The sequence below is a fragment of the Globicephala melas genome, chromosome 18, assembly GCF_963455315.2.
Source record: "Globicephala melas chromosome 18, mGloMel1.2, whole genome shotgun sequence".
Taxonomy (NCBI): Eukaryota; Metazoa; Chordata; class Mammalia; order Artiodactyla; family Delphinidae; genus Globicephala; species Globicephala melas.
The window spans coordinates 16276985-16299847 of NC_083331.1; the positions used below are offsets into that span (position 1 = coordinate 16276985).

Here is a 22863-nt window from a genome sequence, read left to right on the forward strand (position 1 = left end):
ACAATCCCATTTACCACTGCAACAAAAAGAATAAAATACCTAGGAATAAACCTACCTAAGGAGGTAAAAGACCTGTACTCACAAAAGATAAGATACTAATGAAAGAAATCAAAGATGACACCAACAGATGGAGAGATATACCATGTCCTTGGATTGGAAGAATCACTATTGTGAGAATGACTGTACTACCCAAAGCAATCTACAGATTCAATGCAATCCCTATCAAATTACCAATGGCATTTTTCACAGAATTAGAACAAAAATTTTACAAGTTGTATGAAAACACAAAAGACACAGAATAGCCAAAGCAATCTTGAAAAAGAAAAATGGAGCTGGAGGAATCAGGCTCCCTGACTTCAGACTACAGTCATCAAAACAGAATGGTACTTGCACAAAAACAGAAATATAGGTCAATGGAAGAGGATAGAAAGCCCAGAGATAAACCCAGGCACATATGGTCAACTAATTTATGACAAAAGAGGTAAGAACATACAATGGAGAAAAGACAGCCTCTTCAATAAGTGGTGCTAGGTAAACTGGACAGCTACATGTAAGAGAATGAAATTAGAACACTAACACCATACACAAAAATAAACTCAAAATGGATTAAAGACCTAAATGTAAGACCAGACACTATAAACCTCTTAGAGGAAAACATAGGAAAAACATTCTTTGACATAAAGCACAGCAAGATCTTTTTTGACCCACCTCCTAGAGTAATGAAAATAAAGACAAAAAAGAAACAAATGCAACCTAATGAAACTTAAGATCTTTCCCACAGCAAAGGAAACCATAAACAAGATGAAGACAACCCTTGGAATGGGAGAAAGTATTTGCAAATGAAGCAACGGACAAAGATTAATCTCTAAAATATACAAACATCTCATGGAGCTCAATATCAAAAAAGCAAACAACCCAATTAAAAAATGGGCAGAAGGGCTTCCCTGGTGGTGCAGTGGTTGGGAGTCTGCCTGCTGATTCAGGGGACATGGGTTTGTGCCCCGGTCCGGGAAGATCCCACAGGCCGCGGAGGGGCTGGGCATTTCTCCAAAGAAGACATATAGATGGCCAAGAGGCACATGAAAAGATGCTCAACATCACTAATTATTAGATAAATGCAAATCCAAACTACATTGAAGTATCACCTCATACCAGTCAGAATAACCATCATCAAAAAGTCTACAGGGCTTCCCTGGTGGTGCAGTGGTTGAGAGTCCGCCTGCCGATGCAGCGGACGTGGGTTCGTGCCCTGGTCTGGGAAGATCCCACATGCCGTGGAGCAGCTGGGCCCGTGAGCCATGGCCACTGAGCCTGCATGTCTGGAGCCTGTGCTCCACAACGGGAGAGGCCACAACAGTGAGAGGCCCACATACAGCTTAAAAAAAAAAAAAAAAGTCTAGAAATAAATGCTAGAGAGGGTGTGGAGAATGGGGAACCCTCCTATACCAGGGGTGGGAATGTAAATTGGTGCAGTCACTATAGAAAACAGTATGGAGGTTCCTTAAAAGACTAAAAATAGAACTACCATATGACCCAGCAATCCTACTACTGGACATATCTACTGAGAAAACCATAATTAAAAAGGACACATGTACCCCAATATTCATTGCAATACTATTTACAATAGCCAGGACATGGAAACAACCTAAATGTCCAATGACAGATGAATGGATAAAGAAGATGTGGTACATATACACAATGGAATATTACTCAGCCATGAAAAGCAATGAAATTGGGTCATATGTAGTGATGTGGATGGACCTAGAGTCACTCATACAGAGTGAAGTAAGCCAGAAAGAGAAAAACAAATATCGTATATTAATGTATATATGTGGAATCTAGAGAAATGGTACAGATGAACCTATTTGCAGGGCAGGAATAGAGACACAGACGTAGAGAACCAACATGTGTACACAGAGGGGGAAAGGGAGGGTGGGACAAATCAGGAGATCAGGACTGACATATATACACTACCATGTGTAAAACAGATAGCTAGGGGGAACATGCTATACAGCACAGAAAGCTCAGGTCAGTGCTCTGTGACAACCTAGATGGATGGGATGGGATGGGGGTGGGGTGGGAGGGAGGTCCAAGGCGGGGGGATATAGGTATACATATAGCTGACTCACTTCACTGTACAGCAGAAACTAACACAACATTGTAAAGCAATTATACTCCAATAAAAAAGAAAAAACACTAGCAAACCAAATCCAGCAGCACATAAAAAGGATCATTCACCATGATTAAGTGAGATTTGTCCCAGGATGCAAGGATGGTTCAATGCATGGAAGTTAATCAATATGATACATCACATTAATAGAATGAAAGAAATATCAAGTGATAATCTCAATAGATTCAGAAAAAGAATTTGACAAAATTCAACATCTGTTCATGTTAAAAATTCTTAACAAATTAGGTATAGAGGGAACATACCTCAACATAACATAGGCCTTATATAACACGCCACAGCTAACATCATACTCACTGGTGAAAGGTTGAAAACTTTTCTTCTAAGATTGGAAACAGGACCATGCTTCCCTCTCTCACCACTCCAATTCAACCCTGTACAGGAGTCTTAGCCAAAGCAATCAGGCAAGAATAAGATAAAAGCCATCAGCATTGGAAAGGAAGACGTAAAATGGTCTCTATTTGCAGATGCCATGATTTTATATATAAAAAGTCATAAAAACTTCATAGCATCAAAAACAATACAATACTCAGTAATAAATTTAACCAAAGAGGTGAAGTTCTGTACACTGAAAACTGCAAGACACTGATGAAAGAAATTGAAGGAGGCACAGATGAATGGAAAGGTATCCCGTGTTCAGGGATTGGAAGAACTAATATTGTTAAAATGTTCATACTACCCAAAAACATCTATAGATTAAATCCAATCCCTATTAAGATTCCAACAGCAGTTTTTTTATAGAAATGGAAAAAAAAATTCTAAAATTTATATGGGACCACAAAAGACCCAGAATACCCAAAGCAATCCTGAGAAAGAAAAACAAATCTGGAGTCATCACAATTCTTGATTTCAAGCTGTATTATAAAGCTATAGTAATCAAAACAGTATGGTACTGTCATAAAAACACATGCATAGACCAATGGAACAAAAGATGCTCTGTTATGGTGGTAAGAAGAGTTATTTTTTTAAAAAATCTCTAATTTCCAAAAATATTTTAGGTAATTTGGTTTGATTACTTTCTAATAAAAATATAATAACAACTTTAAAAATGAAAACATCAAACTAAAAAACTAATAATAGAACTACCATATGACCCAGCAGTTCCACTCCTGGTATATATCCAAAAAACCCAGAAACACTAATTTGAAAAGATATGCACCCCTATGTTCATAGCAGAATTATTCACAATTGCCAAGATATGAAAGCAACCTAAGTGTCCATCAACAGATAAATGGATAAACAATATGCAGTATACATATATACAATGGACTACTACTCAGCCATAAAAGAGAATGAAATTTTGCCATTTGCAGCAACATGGATGAACTTGGAGGGCATTACGCTAAGTGAAATAGAAACAGAAAGGCACTATATGCTATCACTTACATGTGGAATCTAAAAAATAAAACTAGTGAATATAACAAAAAAGCAGACTCACAGATATAGAGAATAGACTGGTGGTTACCAGTGGGGAGAAGGAAGTGGGAAGGGGCAACATAGGGGTAGGGAATTAAGAGGTATAAACTATTAGGTATAAAATAGGCTACAAGGATATACTGTACAACACAGGAAATACAGCCAATATTTTATAAGTATAAATGAAGTATAACCTTTCAAAATTGTGAATCACTATATTGTACACCTGTAATTTATATAATACTGTATATCAACCATACATCAATAAAAAAGGATGCCTAATTGGGAGCTAACAAAAAATATATTAACACAAGAGGAAAATTCAGTGGAAATTAAAATAGGTTTTTTGGCCCAGTGTTTGAAGGTTCAGCCATCCACTCAGAGCTGTCCAAACAGGATGTGGTCTAGATCGGTGGGATCTAGAGACCCAACTCCTAACTGCTGGCTTCCAGAAGGCTTCTGCTATGGTCTTCCTGTTTTCCCCAGGCCTGGAGGGAGGCGCCCCTCCGGGGCACACCCTCTGCACCCCACTTTGCTGTACCACAGCTTGCATGTCACACTCCATGGAATGGTCTGGGATCCGTCATGAACTTGGAGCACAGGACTCTACTGTTCATCTCTGTCCATCTCCAGTACCACGTGTGACTGAGAGGAGATATTCAAAGTGTTTGCTAACTTGACCAGCTCCCCAAAGCGCTGGACCGTCCCCTTCTGTTGCAGTTTACCTACAGGCACCACGCGGTCGGCCTGCAGGGGACTGGCCCTACCTGCTGGTAGTCGCTTGCCACATGCAGAAACAGCAGCCCTTTCTTCCAGGTCCACCACCAAACCAAACCCCTTTGGAAGCAGAGCCCTGGACAGACCAAACTAAATATGCTAAGTGAGACAAGTGAGACAGGCAAGCCACAGGGGAAAGCTGCTCTGCGACTGAGAGCAGAAAACACTGACTAAAATTCCTCATTTTCCTTCTTCTGCCTCAAAGATCTGATTCCAAGTCCTGCCAAGGTCTATAATCATAGTTCACTTCCTTTTTTAACCTAAAAGCAAATTACTCTTCCTTCCAGGCCTGAAAGAGCTATGATGTCACTTACACATTCTGCGGGAATAGCAAACTCAGACGATGCTCCGGGAAATTATTTTCTAGGGGTGACTTTCAGCCAGCCTGGGCAATCTGCACAGATAAACTAAGCCAGTGCAGGCAACGTGGTTGACTGAAAAAACCCCAGGGCGGGTGTGGCATGCTGGCGTGCCCGATGGCCTCCCATTCACTCAAACCCCTCCCTGCCTGCACGTGCGGATGCCCTGCCCCTTGGGTCACTGCACCTGCCCTGAGAACACCAGAGACCAAGGGGGAGGAGGGACAAGCTAACGTGTACTGAGTAGCTGCTGGGCATTGCACTTGGGGCTGGGAACAGGATACAAGCAGTTTCAGGAAGCTCTGAGCTCATCTTACAGACACCTCTTGTGACTTGTACTCTTTTTTCTTTTAATTGAGATATAATTGACATATAGCATTATATTTGTTTCAGGTGTGCAGCAATGATTCGATGCATGTAGTTTAAATTGTGAATGACCATCACAATACTGTGACTTGTACTCTTGACATTCTGTCCTGAGCCTGCTACTAAGTACGGTTATAATAATTTTTAAAAAGGGAATGTGCCCCAGGCAGTGCTTATCAAACATGAAGTGACAACTGGGTAGTCCTGCTTAGAATATCCTGAGCCCGGTGCACATGTAGAGAGGATGTTACAGACGTCAGCACCTGGGAGCTGGTTAGAAATGCAGGATCTCGGGCCCCACCCTGGACCTCCTAGATCCGAGTTTCTGGAGGCGGAGCCCAGGGATCTGTGATTTTCAGGTCTGCTGAAGCTTGAGAGGTGCCGGCAGAGGGAACACCCAGGTCCCGGCTGTGTTCCTCGGAAAAGAATAGGGAAGAGCACGTGCGACTTCCCTGGTGGCACAGTGATTAGGAATCCACCTGCCAATGCAGGGGACACAGGTTTGAGCCCTGGTCCAGGAAGATCCCACATGCCGCGGAGCAACTAAACCTGTGCGCCACAACTGCTGAGCCTGCGCTCTGGAGCCTGCGAGCCACAACTGCTGAGCCCGTGTGCCACAACTACTGAGCCCTCGTGTCACAACTACTGAAGCTGGCTCGCCTAGAGCCCGTGCTCCGCCACAAGAGAAGCCACCGCAATGAGAAGCCCACGCACCGCAACGAAGAGTAGCCCCCGCTCGCCGCAACTAGAGAAAGCCCATGTGCAGCAACGAAGACCCAACGCAGCCAATAAATAAATAAATTTATTTATTTAAAAAAAAAAAGAAAAAGAATAGGGAACAGCACAGCCAGCATGGGTTCCTGAGTCAAATGTCCCCAAGTTTGCTCCCAGTCTCACCATTTGCCGTTGGTAATTCTGGGCATGGCAGCTACTGACCTACATCTCCGGGTGTGCGTCTGCAGGATGGGGGTACGGGTGGTCCCCGGCTTGTAGACGCGCTGAGTGGGTTAAGGAAGGAAGGTATTAGAGTGCACTTAGCCTCCAGTGTGGCAGCTCCTAAGCAAGCAATTAATATTCACTATCACACCATTATTATTTCTCGGGTAAACTCTTCCCTGCATAAGCTCCTCCCCAGACAAGAAGCTGACCGACTGGAGACGGTCTGTGTCCGTTTCTGGCAGCTAGAAGCAGAGGTGCCCAGCCTGCAGTGGGGACAGTGTTACGTTGTCGCGTGTGTCGTTTGGCCCTCCCAGAGATGCTGGCTGACCCACCCCTTACTCTCCCACCTCTCCTGGGAGAAGAGGGGCTCAGCAGGAGAAGGGCTCCTGTCAGCATGGCCACTGTTCTCTCTGGGGCCCCCAGCCTGACGTGAGGGGTGGGGGGAGGCCACCCACTCATCCTCTTTGCCCCCTGCCCTGCGTTTAGCACCGGAGTCCCCCTTGCCATCAGCCAGCAGGCACTGTGGCCCAAGGAGTCCTCCCACGGGCGCCTTCTGTCACAGTCCCCTCCTCTGGGCCCTGGTCACTCTTCCTCTGCTTCTAACCACCAGCCAGGGCTCTCCCCCTGCTCAAGCCGCCTCCGTGGGCCTGCCCGGAACAGCCCCACGTCCCCACCTCTCTCCCCTTCTGTCTCCTTTTTTTAACAAATTCGTTCAACACTGAGTGTCTAATGTGTGCCAGACAGCATTAGAGGCACTAGGGACTCAACGGTGGGGAAAACAGGGAAAGTCCCTGCCCTCCAGGTGCTCAGGTTCTGGTGGGAGGGACGGACAAGCCTCTATTCGGTCAACATGCAGTCAGTTAAAGGGAATGGCGCCATGGGGAGAAGGCAAGCAGGGCAGGAGTACGGCTGCCGGCATGTCCGTGTGTGCAGGAACAGGAGAGGGAGGTGCTCTTCATGCTGCGGCCGGGGAAGGCCTTGCTAGGGAGGGGACACGGAGCACAGACCTGACGAGGTGGGGGAGAAGGAACAGCCAGGTGGCCAGCTGGATGGTGGGCAGAGGGACAGAGCAGACACAGGATGTTCTGAAGGGTCAAGAGTGAGGCCAGGGTGGCTGGGGCAGAGTGATGGGAGAAGAGCAGAGCAGGGAGGCAACCTACCACTGCGAGGAAACTGGTTTATACTGCACGGGAGATGGGACAGGTAGCCCCTGGGGGTTCTGAGCACAGGAGTCACATGATCTGGCTTGCGTTCTAAAAGGACCTTCTAGCTGTCCAGTGGAGAAGTAAGGTAACTGGTCAGGAGGCTATCTGGGAGCTACTTTAGGTGGGGTGGGCAGGGAAGACATCTTTGAAACCTGAATGATGAGAAGGAACCAACCATGTGAAGATCCTGGAGGAGATCATTCCAGGCAGTAGGTGCAAAGGTCCTGAGGCAGGAATGAGTTTGCTGCATCTGAGGAAGAGAAAGCGGGCCAACGTGGAAGGCACAGAGCGAGCAGAAGGGAGAGAAGTGCGAGATAAAGCCAGAGAGGTGAGCCGCTGATGGAAAGCCTTGGGCCTTGGTGAACATCTAGAAGGGCTGCCAGAGAATGGGAACCCTTTGGAGAGTTAATTTTGAGAGACATGATATGATGTACCTTTTATGATGATGCGCATAACCACATGCATACAAGTTGTGCTTGGGATCCAAGGACAGCACGTTAAGAATTTCTGCTGTAGAGTCTAGATCTGGAGCGTGTCAGGTGAAGCGTCAATGCCTCACTTCAGTATTTGCTCAATTCTTTCCAACCATCACCCTCTTTATCGCCTAGTGCAGAATACGGTGTACTGTACCCCGCAAACAAAGAGCAGGCCTCTCTCTGCTTTCTTGAAAAACACGTCCCATCCTCATACGTTGCTGGTGGAAACGTAAAATGCCACAGCCACTACAGAAAACAGTATGGCAGCTCCTCTCCTCAAAAAAGTCAGCATACACTTACCATGTGACCCAGCAATTGCAACTCTGGGTACAAGCCCCAAAGAAGTAAAAGCAGGGACCCAAAGAGGTATTTGCACCCATGTTCACAGCAGCATTATTCACAATAGCCCAAAGGTGGAAGCGCCTCACCTGTCCATCAACAGGTGACTGGCTAAACAAAATGTGGCACGTTCATAACAGAATATTACTCAGATTTAAAAAGGAAGGAAGTCTGACACGTGCTACAACTTGGATGAACCTTGAGGACATTATGCTAAGTGAAATAAGCTAGTTACACGAAAAGACAAATACTGTATGATCACACTTATATGAGATTCCTAGAGCAGTCAAGCTCATAGAGACAGAAGGTAGAATGGTGGTTGCCAGGGGCCGGAGGGAGGGGGTATGAGCCGTTACTGTTTAATGGGGACAGAGTTTCAGTTCTGCAAGATGAAGAGAGTTCTGGAGATGGACGGTGGTGACGGTTGCACTATGATGTGAGTGTAGTTAACACTCCTGAACCATACATTTTTAAATGGTTAAGACAGTAAATTTTATCGTTATGTGTATTGTTATGTGTATTTTACCGCAATTAAAAATATTTTAAAAGTCTGTGAAGCCCACTTAGTCCCTCAATTGCATCCTCATTAGCACCCATCTCCCTGTCCTCACAGCGCTGATGGCCCCAGTATTCCGGGACTGACTGTCTAGACAATCTCCTCGCTGGGTGAAGAAGACAAGTAAATGAGCTGGTGTGAATGAAATCTTAAAAGCTCTCCAGTGAAGACAGTCCTCGAGACTGAACGTGGCAGCCCCTTTCAACTGGTAACAATTTTGCGTGTCAGGATTTCTTGTCTTTTAAATGCTACTTAAAACCTTTGGTTTAAGCCAGTTCCCTGTTCTGCCTTATGAGGATGCAAAGGACAGCTGGCGACCATCCTCTATGGAAGAAGTCTTCCAAAGGCTTAGAGGCCACTGTTAAATTACCTTACCTCTTCAAAGACATGGAGTGACCTGCTTTCCACATTTTTCCAGCCTAAAATTGCAGCTGCATTCTCTTTGTGAAACTGACCTTTGGGTCCTCAACTGTGCTTCTCTGTGTTTGGATGGACCCCAAATCACTTCTTAAGGAGTTTGGCCTTGCCCCTGGCACTCCCGTGGAAGACCTCCAAGGGAGGCAGTGGCCTATAGTTGAGGCCTGTGTCCTTGTCAGGCTCCTTAGAGCTCCCTAAGAAGACATCAACAGGGCTTCCCTGGTGGCGCCGTGGTTAAGGATCTGCCTGCCAATGCAGGGGACATGGGTTCGAGCCCTGGTCCGGGAAGATCCCACATGCCATGGAGCAACTAAGCCCGTGCGCCACAGCTACTGAACCTGCGCTCTAGAGCCCGCGAGCCACAACTACTGAAGCCTGAGCGCCTAGAGCCCATGCTCTACAACAAGAGAAGCCACTGCAATGAGAAGCCTGCGCACCACAACGTAGAGTAGCCCCTGCTCGCAGCAACTAGAGGAAGCCAGCACACAGCAACGAAGACCCAATGCAGCCAAAAATAAATAAATAAATAAAATAAATTTATTAAAAAAAAAAAGAAGACATCAACATACAACCCAGCTTGGCTGAGTTGCAAGACATATGACTCCGTCCTTTACCAGCTGTATGGAACAGGTGTACTCCAGGGACTCGGCTGGAAAGAAGCAAGCCAAGCTCACTGTCCCTCCCGATCTACCAAAAGCTTAGCTGAGAGAAACAAATTTGGGGAGATTCTCTGAAGGTGTGTCCCTCCCTCTGGGAGTCAGCCAAGGCCCCAGGAGCTGCAGGCAGGGACCACCTTGTTTTGCCCAGCCTCCCTTTGTGCAGGGGCTTTGCTGCACGACACTTGGCTGGGCACCCTGCCCACCCTGCAGGCTCCGTGGAAGAAAGCCTTGCGAGGCCTCGATGCAGCTGTTCAGAGCACAGTTGAGGGCAGGCTGCCAACACCTCACTGGACACGAGAAGGTGGGAGCAACGCTGCTCCCAGGACGCAGAACCTGGAATAGTTGTGCATCTGGAGCATAGTTTATTTTTGCCTCATGGATTCTAAATTGTATCACTGCTGATTTTCCATTCTGTTTTTGCTGCTGGAGAACTCAAAACCAAAATGGGGGCCTATTTCTGGAAGAACGCTATCCACAGAACTTTCTGCAATGATGGAAATGTTCTGTATGTGTGCTAACCAATATGGCAGCCACCAGCCACATGGAGCTACTGAGGACTTGAAATGTTCTAGTGAGACTGAGGAACTGAATTTTTTATTTTAATTCACATAAATGTTAAATTTAAATGGCCACGAAAAGACAAATACTGTATGATCACACTTATATGAGATTCCTCACATAAGTGGCTACCAGTTAAACAGCACAGCTCTCAGATAGGAAATGACGTGCACTTTGGAGGTCATACTTGGTTTACCTTACTTTCCTATCATTATTTTTCCTCTACTTCAAGTCCCTTTGGTATCTAATTATTTTTATTAATCTTTCTTGTATGATCTATATCTTTGTCAGCCAACGTAAGTCTTTTTATAAAAAAAATGTGGGAGCTACCTATAAATACAAAAACACCCCCAGGTAACACAGCCATGTTCCCAACTTTTCTGACCAGATGCTCCTTCCCCCCACTTTTGTGAAATACAGAGTAATTAATACGTTCATTTAAGGCAAGGGAGTCCCAGGAATGGGGGAAGAGAAGACTCCTCTTCTGTTTCTATGTTCTGTTTCTTCATCTGGGTGTTGCTTATTCAAATGTTCAATTTGTGAAAATTCACTGAGCATGTATTTGTGATGTGCACTTTTCCTTGTATATATCATTTATATTATTCTTCAATAAAAAGTAAAGAGAAATGTATAAAGAGAACTTATTATGTTCAAAGTACAGTGTCGGTTTACTTCTAGTCCGTGTAACACAGATCTTGGCTATAGAAAGCTGTAGTTTCGATCATCAAGCATTAATGCAAATTTCTAAGATGCGTTTTCTAGAGGGATCTTGGGCAACATCCGATGCTGGCAACTCCCCACCCACCTCCTCTCCGCCTTTTCCCCCCTGAATCAGGCAATGCCAAGAAAGGAGAGGTGAGTTTCAGGAGGTAGAAGGCTTTCTTTCCATCTAATCAGATCTTAGTTAAAAACATTTCCAAATTCTTATGAGAGGCTGAGTAGCTCCCAGAAACAAACCTCTCAGCTTTTCTCCTCCAGAGGAATTAAATGGCTGGAGGAGGTCTCTGAAATACGGAATGTTAACTCAGTGGGGCAGGATGAGGAACTGAAATGCAATCTATATTTTAAGAAAGCAACTAGAAACTACCCAACCAAGATTGCCTTCAACGTATACCTGCACCCAATGGAACAAAAGCATGTATGTTGAAAATGAACCTTGGGAAACACACTTCTAAGGAGAATGTAAAAAACAAAAAAAAAGGTGTTCTCTCAACTGTGTCCCTCCCTCCACGACCAAAATATCTTAATTTTGCTAAAGAACGAAGTATAAATTTTTACTTTTAAAAGTAATTTGAAGAGGTGGGCAGGCGTATGTCTCATGCTAGAGCAGAGGATGGCTTTCTGCAGTGATGCAGTAAATAGTAACCTGTTCAAACGGCCATAATCAAGAACTGTGAGAGGGACTATTAGTCATTTCTGCCCACATTAATTTAACTCTCTGGAACATTACTGTTTTGAACAAAGGCCCAAACTCCTGAGACCGCATGATACAAATCTTTTTTCTTACTCTTTTCACTCTTGGATGCTCTAAATTCAAAAGCCTGCACCCATACAGACTGTATAGCCATTTAAATCTGTGGCTTTTCTTTGAAATATTCTTTCAATGATTCCTTTGAGTGGAGTTCAGGCCAAGCTTTCCTAATTTATTCTTTCATTTACGTTATTACAGGGATTGAGAGCAAAAAATATTCTAAATACTGCAAAAAGGAAAAAGTCCCTCAGAAACAATCACATTCATTTTGATCTTTCAGTATAAACAAAATCCTTTCATTAATTTTTACTTACACAACTGCATTGTTTTGCATAAAAAACTGGCAGTCTTCAAACACAGAAGAAAACTCTTCTCACATTTCAAAAGGGATTATAAAACTGACACCACAGAAGTACAAAAGATCATAAGAGATAACTACAAGCAACTATATGCCAATAAAATGGACAACCTACAAAAATGGACAAATTCTTAGAAAGGTACCATCTCCCAAGACTGAACCAGGAAGAAATAGAAAATATGAACAGACCAATCACAAGCACTGAAATTGAAATTAAAAAACTCTCAACAGCAGAAACTAACACACCATTGTAAAGCAATTATACTCCAATAAAGATGTTAAAAAAAAAAAAAAAACTCAACAAACAAAAGTCCAGGACCAGATGGCTTCACAGGCGAATTCTATCAAACATTTAGAGAAGAGTTAGCACCTATCCTCCTGAAACTCTTCCAAAAAGCTGCAGAGGAAGGAACACTTCCAAACTCATTCTATGAGGCCACCATCACCCTGATACCAAAACCAGACAAAGATACCACACAAAAAAAGAAAATTATAGGCCAATATTACTGATAAACATAGACGCAAAAATCCTCAACAAAATACTAGCAAACCGAATCCAACAATAAAATAAAAGGATCATACACCATGATCAAGTGGGATTTATCCCAGGGATGCAAGGATTCTTCAATATATGCAAATCAATCAATGTGACACACCATATTAACAAACTGAAGAATAAAAACCATATGATCATCTCAATAGATGCAGAAAAACCTTTTGACAAAATTCAACACCCAGTTATGGTAAAAACTTTATAGAAAGTGGACACAGAGGGAACCTACCTCAACAAAATAAAGGCCATATGTGACAAACCCATGGCAAACATCATTCTCAATGGTGAAAAGCTGAAAACATTTCCTCTAAGATCAGGAACAAGACAAGGACGTCCACTCTTGCCACTTTTATTCAACATAGTTTTGAAAGTCCTAGCCACGGCCATCAGAGAAGAAATAAAAGGAACCCAAATTGGAAAAAAGAAGTAAAACTGTCACTGTTTCCAGATGACATGATACTATACATAGAAAAGATGCTACCAGAAAACTACTAGTGCTCATCAATGAATCTGGTAAAGTTACAGGATACAAAATTAATACACAGAAATCTGTTGCATTTCTGTACACTAACAACAAAATATCAGAAAGAGAAATTAAGGAAACAATCCCATTTACCATGGCATCAAAAAGAATAAAATACCTAGGAATAAACCTATCTAAGGATGCAAAAGATCTGTACTCCAAAAACTATAAGATGCTGATGAAAGAAATCGAGGATGACACAAACAGATGGAAAGATATACCATGTTCTTGGATTGGAAGAATCAATATTGTCAAAATGACTATATTACCCAAGGTAATTTACAGATTCAACACAATCCCTATCAAATTACCAATGGAATTTTTTTTGCAGATCTAGAACAACAAAATCTTAAAATTTGTATGGAAACACAAAAGACCCTGAATAGCCAAAGCAATCTTAAAGAAAAACGGAGCTGGAGGAATCAGGCTCCCTGACTTCAGACTATACTATGAAGCTACAGTAATCAAAACAGTGTGGTACTGGCACAAAGACAGATTTATAGATCAATGGACGAGGATAGAAAGCCCAGAAATAAACCCATGCACCTATGGTCAATTAATTTACGACAAAGGAGTCAAGAATATACAATGGAGAAAAGACAGTCTCTTCAATAAGTGGCGCTGGGAAAACTGGACAGCCACATGTAAACGAATGAAATTAGAACACTCTCTAACACCATACACAAAAATAACCCTCAAAATGGATTAAAGACCTAAATGTAAGACCCGATACTATAAAACCCTTCAAGGAAAACATAGGCAGAACACTCTTTGACATAAATTGTAGAAATATCTTTTTGGATCCACCTCTAGAGTAATGAAAATAAAACCAAAGTAAACAAATGGGACCTAATAAAAACTTAAAAGCTGCTGTACAAAAAGAAAACTACCATAAACAAAATGAAAAGACAACCCACAGAATGGGAGAAAATATTTGCAAATGGTGTGACCAACAGGGGATTAATCTCCAAAATATACAAACAGCTCATGTAGCTCAATATCAAAAAACCAAACAATCCAATCAAAAAATGGGCAGAAGATTTAAATAGACATTTCTCCAAAGAATACATACAGATGGCCAAAAAGCACATGAAAAGATGCTCAGCATTGCTAATTATTAGAGAAATGCAAATCAAAACTACAATGAGGTATCACCTCACACCGGACAGAATGGCCATCATCAAAAAGTCTAACATACAATAAATGCTGGAGAAGGTGTGGAGAAAAGGGAACCCTCCTACACTGTTGGTGGGAATATAAATTGGTACAACCACTATGGAGAAGAGTATGGAAGTTCCTTAAAAAACTAAAAACAGAGCTACTATGTGATCCAGCAATCCCACTCTGGGGTATATACCCAGAGAAAACCACAATTTGAAAAGATACTTGCACCCCAATGTTCACTGCAGCACTATTTACAATAGCCAAGACATGGAAGCAACCTAAGTGTCCACCGACAGAGGAATGGATAAAGAAGATGTGGTACATATATACAATGGAATATTACTTAGCCACAAAAAAGAATGAGATAATGCCCTTTGCAGCAACATGGATGGATCTAGAGATTATCATACTAAGTGAAGTAAGTCAGAGAAAGACAAATATCATATGATATCACTTTTATGTGGAATCTAAAAAAAATGACACAAATGAACTCATTTACAAAACAGACACAGACTCACAGACTTTGAAAACAAACTTATGGTTACCAAAGGGGAAAGGTGCGTGGGTGGGAGGGATAAATTAGGAGGTTGGGATTAACATATACACACTGCTATACATAAAACAGATAATCAACAAGAACCTATTGTATAGCACAGGGAACTCTACTCAATACTCTGTAATAACCTATATGGGAGAATAATCTGAAAAAGAATACATATATGTATAACTGAATCACTTTGCTGTACACCTGAAACTAGCACAACACTGTAAGTCAACTATACTCCAATATAAAATAAAAATTAAAAAATAAAACAAATGCTGGCTAGCATTTAGTTCAGTGAATAATAAAGCAATATTATTTCTTATTTGCATAGTTCAAAGGGAAATCTGAAAATTATCTAGTTCCTCTAAATCGTAAATATCTCAAGGTGACCTTTTTGACTTGAGCCATGTGGCCTGGCTGTTTGAGCCAGGTGTCTGTCATGTGCCAAATCCTCACTTCATTTTGCGATATGTGGACTATAGTTCTGATGTTTAATGCCCAAACCAACAAAAACTATGAAACTTTACCTGTGATTCAAGTAAATACAATCAGCACCTTTCAAGACAGTGTCCCCGAACTTGCTATCAACTTTCTCCTCTCAGGTAGCCGTATGTGAAAACTGAGATGCCAGAGGCAGAGGTGTTTCAGAAAGACAAAATCCTATATGCCTGGACGGATTTACCTGTTAATTCTAGAAAGCCTGGGTCTTGAAAGCATTTATCAGGTAGGGTAGGTATAGGACCTTCTTAAATCTGTATGCTGAACTTTGAATTCTAGAGTATAACTAATAACGTCTAAAGAGTTTGGGACGATCGCTGGAAGGATGGGAGGAGAAATGGGTCCAGTAATTGAGCCAAGACATTAACCACAGAACAGTCTACTGCATCCATTTCCTTCCATGTATTCACTCCCCCTTCCTAAGCTGAATGAAAGAAGCTCCAGAGGCATCACGTACTCCTTAAAAGACCAAGAAAGTCATTTCCAACGATCACTGAATTTGAACCACCTGTTGCCCAGCAGCAGAAGGGTGGAAGGGCAGAAGCGGGGGGAGGCACCAGAGCGATGAAGAAAACAGGTACCTTCTCTACTGAACGCCAACATATTTTACAATCGTCATAGACGGGTTTTCCTGAAGTTCCTTTGTGGAAGTGAAGAATTCATTGGTAAAATCTCCCTACTTGTGAGGGAGTAGATTAAGGAATCTTTAATACCAAATCCCCTGGGGTATCAGTTCGTTCTAAATCCCCGGGAGCCACAGGCATTTAGTGGATGCTCTAACAGGTGGGTGAAGAGGCGCTAGAGGAATCGGCCGTTGCTTGCCTGGGGCACATGGCCACGCAGCTAAGTGAAAACTGTTTAATTAGCGTATGGACACCTTGACTTGATCTACGAGCCAGACAGAGGGTCACTGACCTCTCTTTTTTCTTAACTCATTGTTCTGTAACAGGTACTAACCAGGGTTTCTGGCAGAACCAATTCACTTGTTTCTCTGTTCTCCCCAAGTGGAGATAGACACAGACAGACAGACTTCCCCCAAGGTACCTGCAGAAGGATCTTGTTCCCATCGTGGTCCTCCGTCTGCCAGCGTCCCTCGCTGATGGGCCTGCAGGGGTTGGGCAAGAGAGGCACCAGCTCGCCAATGTCCTTGACTCGGAACTCCAGCACGGAGGAATCAGTGGGGACCGGGGTCTGGTCACAGGGCAGTCTCTTCAGGGAGAACTGGATGTCCACATCCAGACTGGAGAAAATGGGGAAGATGCAGAAGTCCGTTTTCCTCTGGCTGGGGCTCCGCCTGAGTATCAGCTCATAGAACTTGAGGATGTCGGCGTAGTTGTCATGGCGACAGTAGATGGTGAAGCGCACGATTTCCTTGCCGTAGTGCACAGGCCGGATGGCCCACAGCGGTGTCCCCGGGGCCAGAGTGAAGAACTCCTGGCTGCAGGGCAGGTAGGGCAGAAACCTGCTAGGCACGCGCTCCGTGTGGTGATGGCGCCAGGGCGGCCGCTGCAGCGTGCGGTGCAGCTGCAGGATCTGCTCCTCGCCGTACTCCTCCTGCAGGAAGAGGACCACCGCCAGGGCTGGCTGCGCCACCTTGGGGGCCTTCCTCCGCCGCCGGGACGCCCTCCTCTCAGAGACCCTGAACAGCTGGAGGTCTGGGTGGATCCAAGCCAAGACCTTGTCGATGGCCTCCTGCAGGGGTCGGGATTCCCCTGGGTCTGCGATTATGTGGACACTGACCAAGAAAGGGTCCTGCGCTTCCTCCACGGAGAGCTCACCTAGCAGCACAAAACAAAACCCAAGAAACAAATGGTGACTATTTCATTGAGGTGTCCCGTGATAACATGCAAGGCCTCGGGCAGGAAGAGAAGTTAATTTTAACTGAACGGACTCCTTGATTGTTTTGAAATTCTGATCCCAAGCTCCCGTGCAAATACTCCTGTTGCAGCACCCTGGCAGCCCCAAACTCAAGAACTATTACTCACACCGGTTCCCAAGCTGGTTGCTGTCAGGACAACCTTGGTGTGGTGCTTCCTCAGGTTGAGCGTATTTTCTATTGAACAGCACAGAGTCAAGTCTCCATGGGTTTGGAAAGGATAACAGGGCCATTAGGGAAGATGCTGTAGCCCTAAGTGCACACCATTTAGAATTCCCTTAGGTAACTGCAGTGCCTTCCCCCACAAATGGTCCCTATATCATTGCACTTCTTTGGTTTGCTTATTTCACTGGTTTGTTCATCGGTTTGTTCATTCATTTAACATTTATGGAATCCTTTCTTCACCAGGCACTTACTCTAATTGACACATCAAGCCCTGGCTGGTAAGGCATCCTGCCAACTGTGTCCTGATGGTAGGGTGGCCGGGTGGTGACCATCTTGCTGCTCGAGACACAGGGAAGAACGACCCAGCGGGGAGGAGGGCGAGCACCGTGTTCTTGCTGTCATAGCTGCCAGGGGCCGTGGTTAGGGGTGGGGTGACGCATGGTCGGACCATCATTGCCTGTGTCCTGCTGCCTTTTGGGCCCCTCCTCAGGCCGTGTCCACCCAGAAGCCCACACATCCTGATTGGGTCAGTTCCCCTTCCCGTGTCCTCTGGCAGAACAGCGAATTCCAAGTGTGAAGGTGACCATTTACCTGGGCAACCTTCTCCCATGGGGTGAACAGTTTGCCAGCCACACTGGCATAATTCTACTTTAAAGATATTCAGCCTATTTCATCAAGTAACCCGATAAAAGGCTTGTTCTTGCTCATGATGGCTCCTCTTGCATTTATTTAAGTTGTGTGACCGTCCAAGGGAAGTCAAGGAAACTTCAAGTCTATTGTGACTTGGAGGGCAAGGTTCATCTAGAATCTAGACCTGTCTGCACACACATGCCTCACGATGTCCGCTAGGGTATCAGGCACAGGGCGATCACGGGGTCGGTAACGTTTGAGAAGCATGATGTGCTTTTAGGAACCATCACCTTGATCAGTTTGCAGGATGAAAGGTGATTTTTTTGTAGTTAAACAAGACATTCCAAGTGGGTTTACAGGTCCATTTCATCACAAGCACCTATGGTAACATGGTCTTCATTCTGCTGGAGCAAAACCTGTCTGAATTTGCATTCGAACCCTGACTGTTAAATATCTCACTTGGGAACAGTTAGCTCAGTTTCCTGTTGCCTTCTTTCTCCTTCACTCATTCCCCCACACATTTCTTGAGCAATCAATATGTACCAGGCACTGGGAGACAAGGGAGCTGGCACCATGGCTACGGGGGAGTCCATTTACATAGACTCTGGTGTGACTAGTGCCCCCTTAGAGTTGTACAGTGTATGACCTGCATAGCCACAGGCAGCAGCCAGAAAGAACCATAAGCCACAAATGAGAACTTCATGACTTAGCTGGGAAACACCGACATAAAGATTAAAATTCAATCTGATATAAGTCTATAGGAAATATGATAGAGTAGCATCTCAGGTGGAGGGGAGATTCTAAGGTCACCATGACATAAACATTGACTATAGACACTATTACCACTGATAGTCCCTTGAATTTCCAGGATAGAACTGGAAGGTCCTGATTTGCAACAAGACCACACATCCAGATAGATGTTCCTTTGGTTGAACAGCAGATGAAATAAAGGCTTGCTGCCTGGTTGTTATAAAAGAAGAGTCTTGTATCATTAAACACGAGACGCCCGCTCAGTAGGCTGTGCCTTTTATGCTACAAGAGGCTTTCGGGAGCTGAAGAGGAAAGGATGACTAAGGTAACAGCAAAGTCAAGTCTCGGTACTCCCACAATCACGGAGTAGAACGGTGGGTGGGATTATTTAAGCTCTGCCTCTCTTTCTCCCTCTGGCTGAGCCTAATCTCGAATTGCTATGAGTTAAGTATGAGCACGATGCAATTGCAGTTTACTACCACATCACAAAGGAAGGAGAAATTTTTTCTCCAGAGGGCTTCTGAGAGGGCTTTCTGGAAGATGCTCCAGGTGAACTGCGTCTTGAAGGGTCGATGATATCTCACTTACAATAACCTCAGATATGGGGGAGATCACGGCAGGAAGAGGGAAGACTGTTTATGAAGGCACAGAGCTGTGTGAAAAACAAGCACATTTGGAAAGGGGTGGTGAGTAATTCTGAAACGTGGCAACAGATACAGCAGGAAAAATGGATTGGGGCCAAGCTGTACAGGGCTTCAGCTCAATCCGGCAGTGATAAGGGGCAGTGGAAATTTTTAATAAAGGGATGCTGGGATCAAGTCAGGGGCGGTCAGCTATAAGCGAAGCAAGAAGTTAGAAGATGAGTGAAGAGTCTAGGTCAGGATAACAAGGACGTGGGAGATCGCATTATGGGCCCTGGTTCTTTATCTTACGCTGTCACCTTGCTCTCTGCCACGTGGCTTTGTAGTTCCCTCCACTAAATGGCTGTAGTGCATTTCCCCACCCTTTGACTTCAAATGAGACCACACGCCTAGCTTTGGCCAACAGAAATAGCGGCATGCGTTCTGGCTTGTTTCTTGTGCTTCTAACGTTTCCATGAGAAGAACATGCTCGGGCCAGCCCACTGGGGCCAGAAAGGAGTATGAGGGCGACGTGGACCCGAGCCAGCCTAGCTGAGCCAAGCCTCCATCAGCCGGGCTCAAGACACTCAAAGACACCCAGCAGATCTTGGTCTGGAACCGCTGACCCAAGACACATGGGAAATGATAAATGACTGCTGTTTCGAGCCACGGCTTGGGGTTGGCTCAAAACACACAGCAACACTTTCGGAGGGTGTACAGAAGAGGGCTAGTCTCACAGGCTATTTAGGAAGCACGTGGAGCCCACAGGCCTGGAGGTAGGAGCAAGAAAAGCAGGAGAGGAGTTGACCTTGATGTTTCTGGCTTGAGCAACTCATCTGATGTTAATGCTTAACTGAGACACAAAACAGAGGAAGAAGGGCAGGTTTGCGGGGAAAGATAAGGAGATCCACTTTGGCCATGCTGGCTTGTGATGCCCGATTGACTTCCAGGAGGGATGTCCTGTTGGCAACTGGACCTGTGTGTTGCTGAGGTGACGTGCTGAACTTAAGGATGGACCAGTTACCTTTCGGCCACATTCCCGCTTTCATACAGTTATCTCGTGTGTGCCCTGTTTTGATATGAACCAGTGAAAATTCATCTTGGTGGCTTACAAAACAACTGGAATTCATAGATTATTCTGGTCCTTTGCTTGCTCTTTCGGCTCACCTGGCTACTTTGTTTCACTGCACACAAGCACCACTAGCAGCAGGAGTGACGTGGAAACAAGAGCAGTGAAAACACAAACCAATGACATTTCCTGCCCGTCAGTAGCTCCAGGAGGTACCACAGTCGCCTACGATGGATATTCCACTTTTCTGTGGTGCCCTGATCGCCCACCAGTGGAGACGTGATGTCACTAAACAGTCGTGAATGCTCACTATAAATGGAAGGTGTAGAAAGGCTTTGAATAATCTGGGGATGAAGACATTCACTTGAGAAAACTACCGATGATTTCCACGAGGGGAAACAAGGACACGTGGAGTAGCAAGAGTGTTTGGGAAAGGAAGTTGTCAGAGCGTCAGCCGGTCCCATTAAGATCCTAACCCCACACTCAGCGTGTGCGTGGCCATGGACGTGGGGTGATGCTGCTGCGTGACACGCAGATGACATTCACTGGGGGCCAGTGTTCTACATGTACGAGCTCATGGGATCCTCACAACAACCCCAGAAGTAGGGGGAGGGGGGGCGGGGAGGGTCGCTCCCCTTGTCCTCACTTCAGAGAGCAGGATATCGAGGCACAAAGAGGCGAGGGAACCTGCCGAGGGCACAGAGGGAGGGAGCGGGCAGGCACCTGGCTATGGCATGAGGCCTGTGTGCACAGTTCCCCCGCGGTTCTGCACAGAAGTACTTGTTTCCCAGCCGAGGGGGCAGCTTTCACTCTCCAGCCATTTCTGGCCACGCTTCTGCTACTTCACCTCTCTCTCCTGCTCGCTTCTGATTGGCTGGCTTCTCGGCCACCAGTCCATAGCTTCCTGTCATGGACACCCCTTTACATCTCTTTCTTCTGGCCCTGGGTCTCTGAGGAAGACTGTCAGAAACCGCCTCCCTGAGGGCACACACCCAGGTCTTTGCGATGTGAGCGCTGCCCTCAAGGGGAAGTGCAGGGCAGCACTGCAGGTGGGCACAACAGTGACAGAAAAGCAAGAGAGTGACAAGGGAAAGCAGACGGGTGTGGGAGGCCTGCGTGAGAAGAGGCCCGGGGTAAGTCAGCTTCTGAGTCTCCGAGACAGAGCTGTCAGGGTGCTCAGTCGGCCACCTCTATGGGCGGCACAAAGGTTTCCCAGGGAGCAGGAACAAAGGCCATGCAGAAGCCTGCATGGCTGAGTGGATGTTTACAGCTTTGCAAAAGGGCAAGATGCCCAGCTTCGGAGCAGGGAGGGGGCTGAAAGGCACTCGACCAAGCACGGCTCACCCGGGATGCAGCCCTCATCAAGCAAGCAAGGAGGACGAAGACCCCAGAGCTCCCTCTTCACCGTGTGAACCACAGAGACGTAAGCGGCTAATATCCTGCCGCTGAGAAGAGCCGGGGGAATGAGTGGTGGCATTAGTGCGCTCTGGCCGTCGCCAGCATGTGCCCACTGCATGTGACCCTGAAATAAACAGGCTCAAAGGGGCACAGAACGCAGCCCCACACCGTCACCGTCATCGGGTGCTGGGGTTACGCACGCCCAGAGCAAACCTGCCCCCGTGGAGCTAGACAGGACGCCAAGTGTTTGAGGGGATGAAGAGAAAATGTGAATAATTAATTGACATGAAAAGCCTCTCCGCCTCCCTGGAGGAGCAGAGACGCTGCGACTGTAGGATATGCCTTTATCATATCTATTACACGTCCTCTCAAAGGCCCTCAGAGAGCACCTGTTCGGCTAGGGCAGGACACAGACCCAAACCGGCCAATGGGCGGATCTCCCCAGGGCTGGAGAGAGATCGGAGCTGTTCACAAAGCTTTCCAACTAGCTTATGCTTCCCAAGAGGACAAAGAAGATTCTTTCCCATGTGATCATTTACAATTAGATTTTCCTTGGATAATGTAAAACACAAACTGTAAGGAAAGCACTGCACCAGTTCAGGCCTTCTGTGAGGCAGAAGGTGTATTATTAACCTGAGGATTTGTTCCATTTTCCCCAGTATATCCCCTCTTTTTCATAAGTGTAACAGAAAATAACTTAGACAATAACAACCATGTATTATGTTCTTATTATTTGTCAGACACTGTCCTAAAAGCTTTACTATATATATTATCTCATTTAATCTTTAAAACACCACCATGCTAAAGGTGTATTCTTTCTCCCCATCTTGCAGGTGAAATGGTAACTGACCCGCCAAAGGTCATTCGGCTGGAGAAGGACGGCGTGTCTGTGTGCCTCACCATGTGCTTTTTCTTGCATCTTGAGTCCACTATTCTTAGAATCATCCTGCCCTGAACCTCGGCCTGCCTGGCTGGGCTCTGAAACCGTG

General features: G+C 45.2%; 1 protein-coding gene and 1 long non-coding RNA gene across 3 annotated transcripts in view; one reads left to right on the plus strand and one right to left on the minus strand.

Annotated features, from left to right (window-relative positions):
- LOC132593858 (uncharacterized) overlaps nt 1–8889 on the plus strand; it is a 116047-nt gene extending 107158 nt beyond the window's left edge. For both annotated transcript variants that reach the window (XR_009559804.1, XR_009559805.1), the window contains one exon: nt 8679–8889. This is a non-coding gene — a long non-coding RNA (uncharacterized lncRNA). The remainder of the gene's footprint in view (nt 1–8678) is intronic.
- FAM124A (family with sequence similarity 124 member A) overlaps nt 1–22863 on the minus strand; it is a 108558-nt gene that overhangs the window by 63160 nt on the left and 22535 nt on the right. The window contains exon 3 of the mRNA XM_030882377.2: nt 16411–17144. Within this exon, the coding sequence (XP_030738237.2) occupies nt 16411–17144 (734 nt within the window). The remainder of the gene's footprint in view (nt 1–16410; nt 17145–22863) is intronic.